This window comes from Caretta caretta, chromosome 15, assembly GCF_965140235.1.
Source record: "Caretta caretta isolate rCarCar2 chromosome 15, rCarCar1.hap1, whole genome shotgun sequence".
In the NCBI taxonomy this organism is placed as follows: domain Eukaryota; kingdom Metazoa; phylum Chordata; order Testudines; family Cheloniidae; genus Caretta; species Caretta caretta.
The window spans coordinates 1086118-1098232 of NC_134220.1; the positions used below are offsets into that span (position 1 = coordinate 1086118).

Below are 12115 nucleotides of genomic sequence, written 5' to 3' on the forward strand. Positions count from 1 at the left end.
ACTTGAAAGTTGGGTCAGTTGGTGTTTTCAGATTTTCCCCATTGTATTTATGTATTCTTCTTCGAGTGCTTGCTCATATCGATTCCAATTAGGTGTGCGCATGCCGCGTGCACGGCTGTGGGAGAATTTTTACCCTAACAACATCCAGTGGGTCGGCTGTGGAGCCCCCGGAGTGGCGCCTTCATGGCGCTGGATATATACCCCAGATGACCCCAGCACCCCCTCAGTTCCTTCTTATCGCCCGTGACGGTCGTTGGAACTCTGGAGCTTGGCTTTGCTACTCTCCACTCTCCCTAGCGTTCACCCTATAGTTTGTTCATAGTTTGTTGTTATAGTATTGTTATAGATTAATAGTTGTAGTTCTAGTTATCGTATAGTAGTTTGTATTAGTGGCGGAGAAGGGGGTTTCCCCTCCTCCCTGTACTTGATTGGGCTCTTGCCCAAAGCTCCAGGCATTAAGCCCTGTGGAGCCTGCTCCAAGCCCATGCCAATGGGCTACCCCCACAATTCTTGCCTGAAGTATCTAGGGGAATCTCACTAGGCGGAGAAGTGCAGGATTTGCAAAAGCTTTCGTCCCCGGAATAAGAAGGAGCGGGACTTTCGTTTGAGGCAGCTCCTTTTGGAGGCGGCTCTTAGTCCTCAGCCTCCAGTGGTGTGGCAAGACCTGGTGTCGAGCGCTTCAGTACACAGCGCCCCGGCTTCAGCTACAGGAACAGTACCGTGGTCGGACTCTGATAGAGAGCCTCGGCACTGAGGTTCCCCAGCACCGCAACCAACATCTTCAGCCCGGCACCGTTCTCACTCGCCTGGTCAGAAGCGGCACAGGAAGCCGGAAAAGGCTGGCCCACCTCAGCAGGCACCACCCTTTCTGGCTCCGCCTGCAGAACCTCATCCCGCAGCAGAGCGCCTGGGGACACAGGTGACGGCCTTGGCACCGCTGACTCTGGTACCAAGGACGGAGCTGTTGAGTCTGGTGCAACTGCACTCCCCGACTCACAGCGTGGTTGAGGTCCAATTGCCATCTACACCAGATACCTTTGCGGTGGCAAGGGATCTGAGTGCCTTGACTGTATTGGCATCCCCTCAACAGACCAAGGCACTGCCACCTGTCCGTGTGGCACCATCCAGGGGCAAGCCGACTCTTATTTACCTGCCGGCACTGTTGGTTGAGCCTCTGTACCAATCCTGCTCCCGATGCCGTTCCCGCTCCCGATGCCGCTCGCAGTCCCAGCACCGCTCTCCATCGCAGCGCTGGTCATATTTGCGGCACTGCTCCGACTCCCGGCACCGATCTCGACACCGTTCCGTCTGCCAGTTGCCATCCAGGAGTAGATCCTGGTCCTGACGCCGGTCATAATTGTCGAGACACAGGTCCAGATCTAGGCACCGGTCCAGGTCCCGGCACCGATCTAGGTCCAGATACTGCTCCCCAGCATCACGGCTCCATTCTTCTCCATCTCGGCATCGATCTCCAGCTTCGCGGTACCGATCAACTTCGTCTTGTCGACGTGATTCGGTGCAGATCCACTCGGCACCACCGTGGCCATCGCGTTCCGCCTCTCTCTCATCAGGGTCTGAGGCAGGGTCATGCTTCTCAGACCACCACCACTCGGATCACGGCCTCCTGGGCTTACGGGCGGATCAGTGGAATGCGCAAGAACAGGGCCCCGCCCAAGGGTCCACCCACTGGCCCTTTTGGACACTCTGGGCGTACCACCAGGCCCAGGGTGCTCCCTCTGGGGCTTCTCGCTTGGCCCTGTCTGAGCCGCAAGTGTCTGAGACTTCTGCCAGCCATCCTGCTCCGGAGGCATGGAGACGGTGGCATCGTCCTTACAGGTGCCAGCTCCTCTTCCTCCAACTCCCGGCCCGAACACTGAGGTCGCGGAACTGAAGCAGCGGGGCACAGCTCAGCAAGAGGCCCTGGATGATCCTCTCCCTCCTGTGGCATCCTCCTCATCTTCGCCCAATGAGGCTGTGGCGGGGACTGCTGTATCGGGTCGTTCCTCTCCCCCCCCCCCATAGACCTCCGCGCCCACCAGGAACTCTTGCGCAGGATGGCGCAGAACATGAATCTGAAAGCAGAGGAGGTGGTTGAGGTGGAGGACGTTGTGGTTGACATTATGTCCACAGAGGCTCCTTCCAGGGTGGCCTTACCAGTTATCCGGACCATTCAAACCACGGCCAGAACAATCTGGCAAACACCCGCCTCCATTCACCCAACTGCTAAGGGGGTGGAGCGGAAGTATTTCATTCCCTCCAAGGGATAGACCTGTCTCTGCTCTCACCCTCAGCCCTGTTCACTGGTGGTGGCATCACTGAATGAGAAGGAGTGTCGTGGTCAGCAAGCCCCGGCACCAAAATGGAAAGAGGCCAAGCGGCTCGATTTATTTGAGCACAAAGTCTCCTCCTCAGGGGGGCTCCAGGTCTGGATTGTGAACCAGCAGGCTCTCCTGAGCCGATACAATTTTAACTCTTGGAACTCCATGATGTAGTTCAAGGAACTGGTTCCTCCGGAGTCCAGAGAAGAGTTTGGGGCTCTGGTAGAGGAGGGCAAAACGGTGATGCGAACTGCTTTGCAGGCCTCATTGGACACCGAGGACTCTGCTGCTCGGACCGTCTCTTCAGGGATAGCAATGAGGTGCATTTCTTGGCTGCAAGTTCTGTCTTCCCACCAGAGCTTCAGCAAACTTTGCAGGATCTCTCCTTTGATGGAGCAGGCCTATTCTCAGACAAGACAGACTCGAGGCTTCAAAGCCTCAAAGACTCTAGGGCCATAATGCATTTGCTGGGGATGCACACACCATCTACTCTGCGGAAACCATTTAAACCACAGCCTCAACGCTCCTACCCTCCTCCTCGGCCGACGCAGGACTTCTATAGGAGACGGGGGTGTGGTGGCAGGAGAAAACCCTCCAACCACTAATCCGGCCAGGCCCAAGGTCCTTCCAAGCCCTCAGTGGGTCCCAAACAAAAGTTTTGAAGGGACACCTAAGGACAGTGTACCAGACTTCACTCAGGATCCTACCCCATTCTTGAATTGTTTATCCCGTTTCCATCATGCCTGGTCCCTCATAACCATGGACCGTTGGGTTCTTTGCACGGTGGAAAGGGGATACTCTCTCCAATTTTCATTCTCCCCAGCCTGTCCCTCTTCAGGGACCCCTCTCACGAGCAACTCCTTATCCAGGAGATGCAGTCACTCCTTGCCATGGGAGTGATCGAGGAGGTTCCAAGGGAGCTAAGGGGCAGGGGGTTCTACTCCCATTACTTCCGAATCCCCAAGGGAAAGGGCAGGCTTCGGCCTATCCTGGACTTGCATGGACTCAACAAATTCATGGTAAAGTTGAAGTTCCGCATGGTCTCCTTGGGCACCATTATACCTTCCCTGGAGACTGGTACACCACCTTCAACATGAAGGACACGTATTTCCACATCGCGATTCATCCGGCTCAGAGACACTTTGTCCGCTTTGTTGTCAACCGCGAACAGTTCACGGTTCTTCCCTTCTGCCTCTCTACGGCCCCTCGGGTGTTCACCAAATGTATGGAGGTAGTGGCAGCCTTCCTTCATCGACGATGGATACAGGTATACCTATATCTCGACTGCTGGCTCATCCGAGGGCATACCAAAGAGCAGGTGCAGGCTCACCTTCAGTTCATCAGACACGTTTCAACGGTTAGGCCTGCTGCTCAACGTGGCAAAGTCAATGCTAGAACTGATCCAGAGGATGGAATTTATCGGGGCAGTCCTAGACTCCGTGCGGGCTCGAGCCCTCCTTCCAGATGCTCGCTTCCTTGTCAGGCCTTATCAGGAGCCTTCAAAGCTTCCCAACCTCAATGGCAAGAACATGCTTGAGTCTTCTAGGACACATGGTTTCCTGCACATAAGTGACCAGACATACCAGACTGCGGCTCCGCCCTCTTCAAGACTGGATGGCATCGGTCTACCGCCCAGGTCGAGACAGCGTGAACCTGGTGGTCACCATTCCGAAGCGGATCCTGGCCTCCCTCCAATGGTGGCTAGACCCAAGGGCAGTATGTGGAAGAGTTCCCTTCCACACCCCTCAGCCTTCCTTGTCCCTCGTCACGGATGCGTCAGCCCTGGGATGGGGCACCCACCTTGGGGACATCCAGACGCAAGGTCTATGGGCCCCATCCGATCTCTCTCTCCATATCAGTGTATGGGAGCTGTTGGCGGTGCATCTTGCGTGCCAAGCCTTCCGGGAGTGGTTGCATGGTCATTGCGTGGCGGTCCTCACAGACAACACTACTGCCATGTTCTACATCAACAAGCAAGGGGGGGGTCTCGTTCCTCCCCCCTCTATCAAGAGGCCATTTGACTGTGGGAATTCTGCATAGCCTACTCCATTCACCTGGTGGCATTGTTTCTCCCAGGGGTCCAGAACATGTTGGCGGATCACCTCAGCAGGTCCTTTCAATCCCATAAGTGGTCGCTTCACCCTGATGTCATCCACTCCATCTTTCTAAAGTGGGGGTTTCCCCAGGTCGACCTGTTTGCCTCGCGCAGCAACCGGAAGTGTCCGGCGTTTTGCTCCCTCCAGGGCCGCTACCCGGGTTCTCTCACAGATGTCTTCCTACTCCCATGGACAAGCAGGTTGTTTTATGCATTCCCGTTGTTTCCCCTTGCACACAGAGTCCTGCTCAAGGTGCGCAGGGACAGATCACGACTGATTCTGGTCGCCCCGGCTTGGCCCAGACAGCACTGGTACACCATGCTGTTGGAAATCTCGGTGGACGCCTTGGTTCCACTGCCTCTTTTTCCGGACCTGATCACTCAGGATCATGGCTGCCTCTGTCACCCCAGCCTACGATCCCTCCACCTCACGGCATGGATGCTGCATGGCTGAGCTACTCTGTTTTCATTTGGTACAGCAGGTTTTGTTGGGTAGCAGGAAACCTTTTACTCAGGCCACATATATGGCTAAATGGAAGTGATTCTCATGCTGGTGCACTCACCGCAGCACGCCCCCCCTCCAGGCGTCCGTGCCTCTCATTTTGGACTGTCTCCTGAGCCTGAAATAGCAGGGCCTGGCGATATCATCCATCAGGGTGCACCTGGCAGCCATTTCGGCTTTCCACCCAGGAGCGAATGGCCGATTTGTCTTCTCCAACCCCATGGTCAGTAGGTTCCTTAAGGGCCTGGACCGTCTCTACCCACAAGGCCCAGGCCTTGTCGACGGCTTTCCTGGCTCAAGTCCCAATCCAGGAGATCTGCAGAGCCGCTACTTGGTCTTCCGTTCATACTTTTACCTCTCACTATGCCATCGTCTGACAAGCCAGAGACGATGCGGCGTTTGGTAGAGCGGTTCTACAACCCACGGTACTTCACTCGGACCCCATCGCCTAGGTAAGGCTTGGGATCAGGAATTGGAATCGATATGAGCAAGCACTCAAAGAGGAAAAGACGGTTACTCACCTTTGTAACTGTTGTTCTTCGAGATGTGTTGCTCATATCCATTCCAAACCCACCCTCCTTCCCCTCTGTCGGAGTAGCCGGCAAGAAGGAACCGAGGAGGCGCTGGGTCGGCTGGGGTATATATTGAGGCGCCATGAAGGCACCTGGTGTTGCTAGGGTAAAAATTTTCCGACAGCCGTGCATGCGGCACATGCACACCTAATTGGAATGGATATGAGCAACACATCTCAAAGAACAACAGTCACAAAGGTGAGTAACCGTCTTTTACTATTCTTTTTCCCCCAGACATAATGTTTCCATTAAGCCACAGTCAGCGTCAGGAATTCAGAAACTCAGAGAAACTTTATTTAATTTTGATAATTTTTTCCAGAGTTCTAAAGTGTTGCTAATGTTTAAAGGGAGATAACTAACTGTAGCAGAAACAGTTGAGAAACGGAGATACTGCAAGAGCATGATGCTGCAATACCCTCTATACTGTGACATTGTTGAGCTTTGATAGCAATGCATGGCTGTTTTTTTAGAAGTTGCATCTCCGCTGCTGTATTTAGATAGACACTATCGTATGGTGTACTGCCTGCAAATATAACTTATGGCTCTTTGAAGAGTAGACTAACTGCACTGAGTGAGTCTGATTTGCAGTGTGCTTCAGCATGAGAAAAGAGCTTGATGGAAACGAAAGGTCATCTGTGAGAAAGGATGGGAGAATAAGGAAAGATAACTTGGCAGGGAAGAGTTTTATAGGGAGAGTAATAAAGGATGGGAAAAGGGGCTGAAGCGGAGATGAAGGTGGACAAAGACTAGAGGATGGATTGTACGGAAAGAAAAGGAAATGAAATTGATATGAAGGGTTGCCTGGAAGAAAGGATGACAAATTGCTTAGAAGGAAATGTGGAAGGCTGTGTTACTAAATAAGGCTTGTCAAAAGGGAAGAGACTTGTAGCTGGAGAAAAGGTGGGTTGGAAGGGAGTAGAACAGAAGAATGATTTTGAAAGAAAGAGGCAAGAAATAGTGTAGAGTTGGTCTTGTAGACTGAGGAAGGAGGAGTAATAATGAGTGGTCATGGTCTGGAGGGTGGGAAGAGGAGACAGTTAGCAATGTAAGGGGCATAGGACATTCAGTGAGGAAGGGTTGTCTATGTAAGATTAGGTTTGGAAGGAGAGTCGTGAAGGAAGGGATGAACAGGTACAGAGATGGACAAATTCTCTGAAAAGGGGAAATCACCTGGATTGTAAACACTCTTTTGGCACCTAGATTGTAATCTCGTATTTGTTTGTAAATTGCCATGCAGGTTCATGGTGTTTTACAAATAATTAATTATAAATAAGGATATCTGGTCAAAAAGGGAGGACTTAGAAAAACTGCTCCAATTTAGAATGAAGCAGGGTTTTCACATCAAATAACCCCATCTCTTCATTTATTACATGCAACCTTCATGATAATCCTTCCGACTCGCTAGCTAAAGGCAATGGGAGAATGATTGGAAGCATCCATAGGGTAGAGAAATGATATTCTCCCCATTTTACAGGTGGGGAGCTGAGTCACTGAGACTAAGTGACTTTCCCAAGGTCACACAGAAAGCCTGTAGCAGGGCAGGGAGTCTCCTGAGCCCCAGACTAGCACCCATGCCTTCACTTATACTCTCTATCCTTTACTCTTCGCCATGTTATAACCTGTGGTCTCAGCTAAGAAACTATCTTACATACAGCAATACACTGCATCAGAACTATTGATTTAGTTAAATTTATAGCTCTCTTTCTCCACAAAACCCTCTAATAAGCTGCTATGGGACATGCTCAGAAACTGCAGTGTCAGTGTGTTTTGGAATAAGGTCATTTAATCTTTTTAATTACAGGTTCCATTACAGCTTATAGAAAGTGTTGAATGCCGAGATATATTTCAACTTCACTTGACTTGCAAAGACTGCAAAGTTATCAGGTATGTACAAACTACTTTGCAGGTGGAAGGGTTGCTTCATTTGGGAAAGTATGAAATCTAAGCAAGGTAACCTTGCACTTCTTCAAATTACGGATTGCTGCAACATTTTAGGGGATATGTTTCCCCCTCTTTTGTGCACATGCTTTCTTCAAAAGATTCATTCTGTGTACTGTAGCTGAACATTTTAGGAAGGAGGGTCTGCTCTCTTATAGTACAATATATTTGTTAGAAATCTTTATGACTCTGGAAATTGATCAGCCAAATAGCTTTGGTTGTAGAGATGCTCTAGCCCTATGGAGCAATACATTTTTAAAGATTATTTTGAAATTAATGTCTGTTTCATGTAGTTTTTCCCAGTGTAACAATGGTCTTACCAAGATACAAAACTAGACACAAATCAATGAATTGTACAGCTTCTTAGACAAAAACGTTAGATCCCAAACTGGCTATCTGGGACTCGAATCTGCTGCACCTTTGTGCTGCTGTTCAGGGATGAGGGAAGGAGTAAGGACGGCTCCCCTCATGTAGGCCATGTGAGAGTTAGTCAGAGTCGCACTTCCAGCACTTGTGGGAGATATGGGAGAGAACTGGGAAGAGAGGGTATAGGGATGAGACAGATCCATAGCTAGAAACTAGTGATGGGGTGATTTTATATGAATGTGTCTACAGAGTGCAGAACTCCAGGACTCAGAATCTACAAAGTTAAGACCTTAATTCATTTAGGTCACAACTGCTGTATTTAACCATCAGTGCAACTGGGGTATTATCTGGATGGTATTCATATGAAATTGGTACTAATCACCCCACCACTAGTTTCATTTAAACATTATAATTACAAATGAAAAGACTTTTCCCCATGAAAAATATAGTTTGCATGTTTTAAACCTAAGAGTAAATTTTATTTATGTACTCTGGGGCCACCTGTTTATAACTGTAAACTCCTTAATACATTTGTACAAATTTGGGCAAATCCTTATTTCACTGTGCTTGTTCTGAGTCTTATTCCATAGTGGACAGTACCAATTTGGAAATGCTAAGATGCTGTTGTAATTATGGAATATTATTTCGCAAACTAGTGGCTCTTGTGGTCAGGGTACTCTAATTTGTCTTCCATTACTGTTTCTTTCCTGCTGTAAATGTGAAAACAAAGCTTGAATGAAAGAAGTATTGTTTATACTTGCCTTCTGGCAAATTATTAGTGAGAAAGTTTAGCATTTGAGAGAGGGGGAGAGAGGTGTATGACTACAGACACTGGGACTAGTCCACCTTGGTGTGAAATAAGTGCATTGGTTAAAGGGAATACAGTACTTACTCTGTATCTTACCAGAAATGTGTGTTTGTTTGTAGGGATACATACTAATGTATTACAATTTGTTACAGAGTTCTGTTTTGACTCTCTTTTGAGGTCCCGATTCAGCAAGATACTTTAAACACATTCAGGAGTCCGGTGGCAACTTTAAAGACTAACAGACTTACTTGAGCCTAAGCTTTTGTGGGTGAAAAAACCACTTTTTCTTTTTTAACCCATGAAAGTTTATGCCCAAATAAATCTGTTAGTTTTTAAGGTGCCACCAGATTCCTCATTGGTTTTGTGGATACAAACTAACACAGCTACCCCACTGATACTTAAACACATTCTTTACTTTGAGTAGGCTCATTGAAGTCAATGGGACTACTCATGAGTTTAGACATGTGCATAAGTCCCTTTATGAATTAGGGCCCGAGCAACTAGGACAAGATAACAATGGTTTATTTAATAATCCCAAAATTATGCTCTTTATACATAGGGCCCTACCAAATTCACAGCCATGAAAAACACGTCACAGACCGTGAAATCTGTGTACTATAGGGTAAAAGCACTTGAAAGACCAGATTTCACGGGGGAGACCAACATATCTCAAATTGGGGGTCCTGACCCAAAAGGGAGTTGTAGGGGGTTCACAAGGTTATTTTTTGAGGGTTGCGGTATTGCCACCCTTACTTCTGCACCGCCATCAGGGCTGGGTGGCCAGAGAGCGGCAGCTGTCGGCCGGGCACCCGGCTCTGAAGGCGGCGCCCCACCAGCAGCAACGCAGAAGTAAGGGTGGCAACACCCTACCATGCCACCTTACTTCTGTGCTGCTGCCTTGAGAGCTGGGCATCCAGAGAGTGGCAGCTGCTGACTGAGGGCCCAGTTCTGCAGGCAGCAGCGCAGAAGGAAGTGTGTCAATACTGTACCAGGCCATGCTTAGTTCTGCCCTGCTGCTGGCGGTGGTTCCGCTTTCAGTGCGGGGCTCCCGGCCAGCAGCCGCCGCTCTCCAGCTGCCCAGCTCTGAAGGCAGCGCCCCACCAGCAGCAGCAGCACAGAAGGAAGTGTGTCGATACTGTACCAGGCCACGCTTAGTTCTGCCCGGCTGCTGGCGGTGACTCTGCCCTCAGCGCGGGGCTCCCGGCCAGCAGCCGCTGCTCTCCAGCTGCCGGCTCTGAAGGCAGCGCCCCACCAGCAGCAGCAGCACAGAAGGAAGGGTAGCAGTACCACAGCCCCCTCTACAATAACCTTGAAGCTCCCACACACACAGTATTCCTTTTTGGGTCAGGACCCCTACAATTATAACACTGAAATCTCAGATTTAAATAGCTGAAATCATGAAATTTACTATTTTTAAAATCCTATGGCCATGAAATTGACCAAAATGGACCATGAATTTGGTAGGACTATTTATACATATGGTTTAATTTGACTTCATGTTTGATATATCTTTCAGTATGATGTCAGCAAGAATCAGACCATTTTCTTTTAAAAACCTGTATTTACAAATGAAGAATTTTTCCCTGGTTATTGTCCCTGTGGAAATTCAGAGAGCCAAAACATAGGCACATACAAAAAAAATAAGGTTATGCGGGGGGGAAGGACAACTCCCTAGGATAATTACATTACTATCTGAATAATTATGTTTACTATCCATTAAAGTTTACACAACAGCATCTGAAATAGAAAGAACAGTTCATTCTCATCTCTGGTTTGCACCAAAGTTAATCACTCATTGCATTTTATGACCAGATCTCTGCATGAAAAATTAATAAATGTATGTTTGGTTCTGGGACAGGTGTCAGTTCTCTACCTTTGAGCAATGTCAAGAGTGGCTTAAGCGACTGAACCATGCCATTCGCCCTCCTTCGAAGATAGAGGACCTTTTTTCATTTGCATACCATGCTTGGTGTATGGAGGTGTATGCCAGCGAAAAAGAACAGCATGGGGATTTGTGCCGGCCAGGTATGCAGAAACACTTTGCATATCTCAAGAGATACTTTGGCCTTTAGATGCCCATCTTCTGCCCTTTTATCTTGTGATTCCTGGAATACAGAATTTGTGAACTTCCAAAGAAGTGTATTGACAAAGCGTGAATTCTGTGCTAATGTTACCCTTTACTTGAATACCCAGTTTCAAACAACTTCACATGAATAGTCTAACTGAAGTATTGTATTAACTTTATTTGAGCGTAAGCTTTCGTGGGCTAAAACCCACTTCATCAGATGCATGCAATGGAAAATACAGTAGGAAGATTACACACACACACACAAAAAAAATGGTTGTTACCATACCAAGTAACGAGACTCATCGATTGAGGTGGGCTGTTAACAGCAGGGACTCTGCCATATACATTGGCCAAACCAGACAATCTTTACGCAAAAGAATAAATGGACACAAATCAGGCATCAAGAATTGTAACATTCAAAAACTAGTCGGAGAACACTTCAACCTCCCTGGTCACTCAATTTCAGACCTGGAAGTTGCAATTCTCCAACAAAAAAACCTTCAAAAAACCAGACTCCAATGAGAAACTGCAGAATTGGAATTAATTTGCAAACTGGACAGTTAAATTAGGCTTGAATAAAGACTGGGAGTGGATGGGTCATTACACATAGTAAAACCATTTCCCCATGCTATTTTTCCCCCACTGTTACTCACATCTTTTTGTGAACTGTTTGAAATGGACCATCCTGATTATGAATACAAAAGGTTTTTTTTCCCCTCCTGCTGATAATAGCCCACAAAAGCTTATGCTCAAATACATTTGTTAGTCTAAGGTGCCACAAGTACTCCTCGTTCTTTTTGCCGATACAGACTAACACTGCTACCACTCTGAAACCTGTGGTATCTTTGTGCTCTTATAAAATGACCCTTCGCCAGTCCAACATTGGTATTATCATGTGTCAGACTTCCATGTGTGCAAACTCTTAACATCTGTGCTCACCATGGCTTTAAAGACCAGGGGTGGGGAGGAGGTACTGTGTATGAGTTAACCAAGCAAAGTTGGTGTACGAGAGTTGTGAAGAATCCTTTTGCCCCTTGAAATCCAGGTTTGAATCCTCACTCATGTCCCGATTAGAATTGAGTTTAATTTCATTCTGGTTCCCATTTGTACCCCTAAAAGCCTCAGAATTTAACAGTTAAATGTAAATGGTGATTTCTATTCAATTGTGGTCCAGGATATTGCCAGTCAAGTTCAATATAAATTGCCACTGTCATGTGGAGAAAGCCTGCATAACTCTCTCCCATTTTGTTTCTTCAGCCAGCACTTGATTTTCATGAATGCTGCACTCACCTATAGGTTGAAATAGCTAAACAAAAGAAAAAAGACCTCTTTCTTCCAAGCTGAATATTCCAGAGTAGAAACAGTGGTTTGAGTAGTGGCCCTATAGGTTCTCCACTGTAGGTGTGCTTGCGTCCCTGCACTGCAGATCAGAGAACTTCCCTAGCAGT

At 48.0% G+C, this 12115-nt stretch overlaps 1 protein-coding gene across 15 annotated transcripts in view; it reads left to right on the forward strand.

The window, feature by feature from the left end:
* MTMR3 (myotubularin related protein 3) overlaps positions 1 to 12115 on the forward strand; it is a 240851-nt gene that overhangs the window by 142860 nt on the left and 85876 nt on the right. For all 15 annotated transcript variants that reach the window (XR_012665130.1, XM_048821231.2, XM_048821238.2 and 12 more), the window contains 2 exons: positions 7289 to 7371; positions 10458 to 10624. Coding sequence is in view for 14 of the 15 variants with exons in the window: in XM_048821231.2 (XP_048677188.2) it covers positions 7289 to 7371; positions 10458 to 10624 (250 nt within the window). In the remaining variant the exon portion in view is untranslated. The remainder of the gene's footprint in view (positions 1 to 7288; positions 7372 to 10457; positions 10625 to 12115) is intronic.